At 38.7% G+C, this 8,109-nt stretch overlaps 1 protein-coding gene across 5 annotated transcripts in view; it reads left to right on the top strand.

The window, feature by feature from the left end:
• Window positions 1–6,019, top strand: part of SYCE3 (synaptonemal complex central element protein 3) — an 11,714-nt gene extending 5,695 nt beyond the window's left edge. For 4 of the 5 annotated variants that reach the window (XM_042453302.1, XM_042453304.1, XM_042453306.1 and 1 more), the window contains exons 2-3: window positions 3,405–3,513; window positions 5,713–6,019. In XM_042453302.1, the coding sequence (XP_042309236.1) occupies window positions 3,405–3,513; window positions 5,713–5,882 (279 nt within the window). In that variant the 3' untranslated portion in view covers window positions 5,883–6,019. Of the gene's footprint in view, window positions 1–108; window positions 148–3,404; window positions 3,514–5,712 lie in introns of those variants that run through there. The other variant, XM_042453303.1, reaches the window with a different exon arrangement.
• Window positions 6,020–8,109: the final 2,090 nt, after the last annotated feature.

Genomic DNA, 8,109 nt, shown 5'->3' with positions numbered 1-8,109 from the left:
TCTTGAAATGTATTTTGTTAATTTGGGCCCAGTTCTCTAATCTGTTAAAGTCACTTTGAATCCTGATCTTGTCCTCTGCAGTCAACCCCTCCTGATTTGGAGTCATTGGCAAATTTGATCAGCATGCCCTCTGTTTCATCATCCAAGGTATTAATAAAGAAGTTCAATGGCATTGGGCCCAGGACAGAATGCTGTGGCATCCCAATAGTTACTTCTCTTTAGGGTGAGAAGCCATTGTTGAGTACGCATTAGGTTCAGTCAGTTACAAATCCATCTAAGATTCACATTGTCTAGCCCACATTTTACTAACTTTTTTGCAACGATAGCATGGGGGACCTGGTCAAAGGACTTACCAAAAACAAGATATATTACTTCCACAGCATTCCCTTCATCTACCAAGCTAGTAATTTTATATACAGTATATATAAAAAGATAAAATTAGTCTGGCATGACTTTTAGTAATCACAACATTCATTTTCAAGTGCTTACAGGTTAGAATTGTCCTGGTACTGATGTCAGGCTGACTGAATGGTTATTATTTAATTCTAGTTTTGATCCTTTTTTGAATATGGGGGCATTTTTCCTCCTCCAATCTTTTGGGACTTCTTCAGGAATGCTCAAAGATTATTGACAGTGCTTCTGAGATTACTTCTGCAAGTTCTTTTAATACATTTGGATGTAGCTCACCTGGCCCTGGAGACTTGAATTTATTTAGAGTAGCCACATATTCCTGTACCACCTCTCTACCTAGTCTGTGCTACATTTTCCTTACTGCATCATCTCTATTTCCCCAAGATTCAGCACTATTCTCCTTTTCAGAGAAGACTGAGGCAAAGAAGGTGTTAAGAAGTTCTGCTTAAACTTATCTCAGGTTCTCTTTCTGAAGATATGGTTGCTCCAGGTAGAGTTCTGGTACTTATTTCTGTTCTGGCAACCTCTGATGTCCTGTCTCTAGCTCAATAACCAGACTTAATGGATGAACCAGAAAGAGTTTATTGCAGACGATCATCACAGAAATCCATCCCCCCCCCCCCAGAACTGAACCCAAAGTGTCCGTGTCACTGTTATAACTTCCTGCAGTCACCATCATCTACATTTTTCTTACATTCCTCTCCCAAGATGAATGGCCCTGGAGCTTTTCAGTAACTGTGTCTGAAGCTCTGATTCTCAATCACACTTACCTGCCTCGCATCAACAGTCAAATTACAGCTAACAAATATAACAATAAAATCATGGCAGAGGGAACCTATGCAGGAGACACTGGCAAATAAAGGAGGTAGAGGATATGGATATTTATACCAGCGACTAGCATGTGGGGGTCAAACATGTAATTGCCTTTTTGTGCGTGTTTTTTGTCTGTTTGCTTGTAGTGTGTTAAGTTTCGTTTAATGTTTGTTAAGTTTTTCCCCCTTATATGTAGTTTTACTCTAGAAAATGTGTGTGTTTAATAAAAATGTTTTTTTAAAAAGGTGTGGAAACAAAGCTTTAGGAGGAACAACATAAGGAGATAAGCATGTTTAGCTTTCGGAAGGCTGAGCTTATGATAGTTATTTTTAATAGCTAAAGGAATATCATTTAGAAGATGGAGCAAGCTTGTTTCCTGTTCTCCAGAGACAAGAACACAATGAATGGATTCATTCCTGTTTTTTTGACCAGATACTTCCTTGGGAAAGGCTTGCCTCTCAGAGTTTGTGAGACAGGTGTATTATTCTCTAGGACTAGTTAAAGTTCATTGATGATGTGTTTTAGTGGTCTCAGCTGGAGACTGTAGGCAATAACTAGGACTGTTCTGTCACTCTCTGTTAGGCTGAAAACAGAATCCACAACATGTGGGTTTATCCCTCATGCTCACTAGGTTAGGCAGTATCTCAGCACTCAAAAAATGTTATAACCATTGTTTCCGACCCTTCTCACCTCAGTTTTTAAATTTCCTACCTAAACGACTGGTCAGAGAATTAGACCTCTCTCCTATTAATCAGTAAGTTAGTAGTAGAAGTAAACGGATTACATTAAAATGTCTTCAAACTTAGGAAATAAGAAAAAGAAACAAAAAGAGTTAGAAGACTTCTCGTCATCCAAAAAACAAAGACGTCAGATGGAAAATGGCTCTGGGGCTTTTCAACCCTCTAAGATGCCCCCATGACGCCCTGAAGGCACCCAGAGCAGTCGCATGTCAGCCAGCTTCCGGGTGTCTTGGGTGTGGTGGTTACACGCCACAAGCCCCCAACGCATCAGGAAGCTTCCCCAGGGCTGTGGAAGAGCCGCTAAAGACCAAAACATGTTTGTGCTCATTCTACCAGATCAATGGCAACATCAACAGCCTATGGAGTAGTTGCTTCCAAAGAGAAAGTATGTAAAGCTGCAAGCTGGAAGGAGTCGCTAACTTTTTGAAGCACTATAAAATGGACAAATTCAGATCTAGTCAAGCAGCCTTTGGGAGGACAGTCCTCCAGGCTGTTGTTAACCAACAGAATGCTTAGGCCCTCTCTGAGATTTGGTGGTTGGGTGTATTCCATGTGTTGTGGGTTGTCAGCCTTACAGAGAATGAATGGTCGACACTTACCAAGAATGGTCATTCTAGTGAGGCTGAAGACATAATCCACCCCCCAGGGGTAAAAAAGTTTAAGTAAGTAATGAAAGTATGGTCTAAAGTTGTTGGATTGGTTATCAGTGCTGGAAAGCAAAACTGAGGTGAATGAGGTTGGAGACAAAGGTTATGACATTTTTTGAATTTTGAGATCCTGCCTGACCTGGTTGCCATGAGAGATAAACTGTTGTGTTGTGGACAGTGTCTTCAGTCTCACAGGAATGACTATTCTTGGTCTAAATGCTCATTTTTGGTATTGGTTTGTCTTGTAGTAGATGGCTCTTGCCTTGTTGATTTGTTTCTTCACTTCCTTAGGAGATTATTGTAGACCGAATAGGGACTATTGTATGTAAAAAAGGTTTTCCTGGGGAATATATGTTGTGGGTGCTGCTGCTGCTGCCCTCAAAAATGGCCTCGTGGAAGCTGCATGCAATTCATGGGTGCACTTTCCCCACCCTTGCTCTTCTAGAGCAGTGGTTCCCAATCTTTTGTCCTCTCTTTGTTTTGGGCTTCAGCTTCCTGAAGCCCCAGCCAACCTGGCCAACAGTCAGGAATGATGGGAGTTGAAATCTGAATCTAAATCATCTGGAGGATCAAAGGTTGGGAACCACTGCTGTACAGTGATTCATCCCCACTTTCATTCTTACAGGTTTTAGATAAGCCACATGGGATATTTTCAAATGAAGACCAGGGTGAAATGCTTAACATAATTTTATCTCTTCTATGACAATTAGTAAAATGACCTCAGGGCAATCTTTGATGTCAGGGCATCACATGTTGCATTGTCATTCATGTCACTGTTACTTTTTCTTGTTAGATGGCCAAATGTGAAACCTACGAAAGAAATTATGACAACATGGTAAAGATGCTTGAGGATCTGAATAGAGACTTAGAAAAACTACTGGAAGACATGGAAAAACTATCAGGTGTGGATGTATGCTTGCAGAGCATCTAAGTCTCATTGGTACCACTGCCATCTCATTCCAATAAGGGAGAAATGAACATGCAGCTGACAAAGATCCCAGTGCCCATCTGGGACCCATTCAGTTTGTTGTAGATGGCTTTGACTCATACTTATCTGGTCAAGTACAAATCAAATGCAGCAGAACTGGATAACGTCTGTTTTATCAGAACAATACAAACACAGGCTGAACTATCTGTGAAATACTTAAGAATTATATATTTCAGCTAAATATGATTTGTCCTTGTGACATTTGGTATTTTGTAACTGCTGTCAATAAGAACAGTGCTCATTTAAGCACCTTTAAGAAAGCTTTCCAATAAGTAAAGTCCTTCATTATTTGTGAAGAGATTTTAAAATGGATATTGTTCAATATTCTTTAAACCGTCAGACCAAAATAACTATAAGAACAAAATGTCTCATTTTTCTAATTCTGTTAATCTATATCAGGAAAACTTTTTTTTCTTATATAGTTATCTTAAATAAAAGCCTTATCATAAGTAAGGGCCAAGCTACAGATTGTGTTTGGCTTTTGTAAATAGGTTTAAAATGCTATGAGAAAACTAGCAATTTGTGAGTAGTTTTTTAAAAAAGAAATGAGTGCATCACTTTTTATTTTCATCCAGGGACTATCAGCCTACTATAGACTTTAACTGGCTCCTATAAAATAAAATAAAATAGATGCTGATTTGTTTTAATGTTTCTTTGTGTTGTTTTTAGAACACACCAGAGATTGCATGGTGCTCAAAACTGTTTTGGACAAGTGTGATCTTTTCATTCAAAAGCAGGATTTCTGTTACATGAATTAAAGGGAAGAGAGATTGAGCTCAAAAAGAAATACTGTAAGAGCTGGGTTAGGTCAGACCAAATCTTTGCTGTCCCCATAGTTTCCAGCACAAACTGCACAAACAAGACATGAGTGCAGCAAAGATGTAGGATTTCATAATTTTGAGGCCTAGAAAATAGTTTTCTCATATTCCCCCTCATTTTTTTTGGGTAGAAAATGACGTTTTTTGTGAAAAATGAGGGGGGCGGGGGGGTGGAATGTGATATCTATATCCTTTACGGACTGAAAGTCATCTGTTAGTTCAGAAACATAAAATGTATTAGGTTTGATTTTGTTTGGCCAAAAACTGTTTGGTGTATTGAAAGAACAGCTTAATAGCAAATTGAATTTCCTTTTTAAATTCTAATTTTTTTTGTGAAAGGGTCCTGAGCTGTAAGGAGAACCCTTTGGTTTAGTCAGTTTATTAAGAATGGGCAAATAATAATAATAATAATAATAATAATAATAATAATAATACCATCTACATAAATAAAGTAGAGAAAACTATTTTGTCTGCTCTACTTCTCCATAGTTTGGGGTAGATACAATGCAATCATTCCCATAAGAGAAAATGAGAAATGATAGCCGAGAAAAAGGAAACCAAGACCAGGCAATGAAGTGATGAAGTTTTATATATTTTCTTATGTAAAGATCTGTCAGTTTCATCTTCAGTTTGCTAATCAACAATGTTCTGTATACTTCAGACATACACAGAGACTTTAAAACCTGTAACAGAAGACAATCCCTAAAGGAATCTGAACTGTCACGTAGCATGTTTTTTCATTACTGGGAAGAGTTTAGAAGATTAAATCACCCAGTTTTTTCCTATTGCAAAGCCTAATATATGTTCTCACTTTATGTGACAGTTCAGATTCCTTTAGGGGCTGTTTTCTGTTACAGATTTAAAAGCCCCTTATGTGTGTTTTGTAGTATATAGAACATTGTCCTTGTTGATTAGTAAACTGAAACCGATGTTGAAAACCATAATTCCCTTATGTCTCAAGGCATTTTTAAGTCTACTTTGTTTCTTAGACAACCTGTGCATGCTGTTTAGCACAGTCCACCTTATTTAGTATATCATCTAGTATATATAAATTTACACTTTTGTTGAATCAAGCACAATGCCCTTGTTGAAAGCTATCTGTGATCCCCAGTAGATGGTGAAAATTTCCACCAGCTAGGCTGTCAAAAACCAGTCATTCAAAGACTTACCTTGAGAGTCAGTGATATGGAAAGTTGTGGGGAAGTTAATTAATTGGTAATTAATCACCAACTTCTATACATTTCTAAATAAACCCCAGCCAATTACCCTTGTTTTTTTTTGTTGGGCTGTTCCAGTGCAGGCTACCTGGATGGCTTATGATATGGTGGTGCTGCGTGCTAACCCAGACTTGGCCAACTCAATGAGACGCCTGGAAGATGCCTTTCTTACCTGTAAGGAGGAAATGGAGAAAAACTGGCAAGAAATGTTGAAGGAAACTAAAGGCGCAGAACAAAAATCAGAATAAATACCAACCTTTAAAACATCTGGTGGAAATGTAAGCCTTGGAAAAAATTGTCTTGACATCACTTTGTTGACACATACATAAATGTCTGTTTATAAAATACATTTTAAATTCGATGTTCGACGTATGTCCACATTAAATTCCTGTTAGATAATTAGTGTTGCTTTCATTCATTTATATTTAACCATTGTATTTTCACAACTGACCGTGTCATCCATATGGTCTGGTTATATTTTGGTTTGTCCTTTAAAAGTAATGTCTATGGGAAAAATTATAAGGCACTGCTAAGACAGATGACTTGTTTTTCCTATATATGGTTGTACAAAAGTAAGACCTGAGGAACAAACAGAACTTTCTCCCACCAACATGTGATAGGATTACAGTTCTTGTTCACAAATGAAGGTGGGAACAATACCTGCTGGGCCACCAGATGGCTCTCATGCAAATAAGGTTTCAGAAAGCAAACGTCAATATCAGCAACTGGTCGTTTCTGGAAATGTTTCTGGAGATATAGCTAAATAAACAACCAGTTTAGCTAGGAACTCTCTGGGGGCCAGCATTCTAGAGCTCTCTGAGCCAATCAGTTTTCAAATACAGCATTTGGAGCTGCACTTTGACATCCATTATGTAACTGCACAGTGGACTTCTAAGCAACATGCTCTTTCGAAAACCCACTGATTGCTGCACATACTTATGTACCTTCATTTTTTTCCACGATCCCCCACCCCACCCTATACCAAAATTCATGGATGCTCAAGTTCCATTTTGTACAATGGTGTAGCAAAATGTATAAAATGACAAAATCAAGGTTTGCTTTTGGAATTTTTTAGAAAATATTGTCAAGCTGTGTTTGGTTGAATCCATGGATATGTAGGACTGACTATACTTGCTCATCCTCTAATGTGAAATATGCCATCCTATGCTAGCATAGCCCCTCTGCACTGGACAAACAAGACACTCTAAAAGCAAGAGGATAAGTCTCTTCACTTATTCTGTGCTGAAATTCCCCTATTCTGTCCTCTGCTCCATTATCCTCAGGTTGAGCACCCTTTTCCTTTTCTGAGAAGACTGAGGCAAAGAAGGTGTTGAGTAATTCTGCCTTTTCTCTGTCTTCTGTTAGCATTTTGCCATCTTCTCCACGCAGTGACCCTATCGTTTCCTTCTTCTTCCTTTTGCTGCGGACATATCCAAAAAAGCCCTTTTTATTGTTCTTAACCTCTCTAGCAAGCCTGAGTTCATTCTGCGCTTTAGCTTTTCTGACTTTACCCCTACACATGCCTGCTATTTCTTTGAATTCCTTTTTTGTGGTTTCCCCCATTTTCCATTTCTTATACATCTTCCGTTCAAAACTTAGCTTAATTGAAAGTTCCTTAGTCATCCATCCTGGTTTCTTGAGACACCTCCCGTTTTTCTTTCTCACTGGAACTGTTTGAAATTGTGCCTTCAGTATCTCCCTTTTGAGAAACTCTCATCCATCCTGAACTCCCTTCTCTTTTAGTATTCCTGACCATGGGATCACCCCCAGTATTTCTCTAAGTTTACTGAAATCCGCTCTCCTAAAATCTAGAATATGTGTTTGATTTTGCCTGACTTCTCCTTTCCACTGTATAACAAACTCCAGGAGAATACGGTCACTTCCACCTAATGATCCCACCACTTGCACTCCATTAACTAGGTCATCCTTGTTGGTTAGGATCAGATCTAAAATAGCTGACCCTTTTGTTGCTTCTTCTACCTTTTGGACCATGAAATAGTCTTCCAGGCAAGTGAGGAATTTGCTAGACCTTGAGGATTTGGCTGAGTTTGACTTCCAGCAAATATCAGGATAGTTGAAGTCGCCCATCACTACTACATCTCTCCTTTCTGAGTGTGTGGTCATCTGTTCTAGAAAGGCATCATCCAATTCCTCCATCTGACTTGGGGGTCTGTAGTACACTCCTACCATAACATCCTTGTTGTTTCCCTGCCCTTTAATTTTTATCCAGATGCTCTCCACCTGACTTCCATGATTGATGTCCTGGATCTCTTCACTGGTGTAAATATCTCTGACATATAGTGCTATTCCTCCTCCGTTCCTGTTTGGCCTTTTAAAAAGGTTATACCCCTCTATTTCCACATTCCAATTATGAGACTCATCCCACCAGGTTTCAGTGATGCTTATTATATCATATTTGCTTTGTTGTACTAGGAGTTTGAGTTCATCTTGCTTATTTCCCATGCTCTGTGCATT

This window comes from Sceloporus undulatus, chromosome 2 (assembly GCF_019175285.1).
Source record: "Sceloporus undulatus isolate JIND9_A2432 ecotype Alabama chromosome 2, SceUnd_v1.1, whole genome shotgun sequence".
Lineage (NCBI taxonomy): Eukaryota > Metazoa > Chordata > Lepidosauria > Squamata > Phrynosomatidae > Sceloporus > Sceloporus undulatus.
Note: the sequence above shows the minus strand (reverse complement) of the source record. Positions and strands in the feature narration are given on the sequence as shown.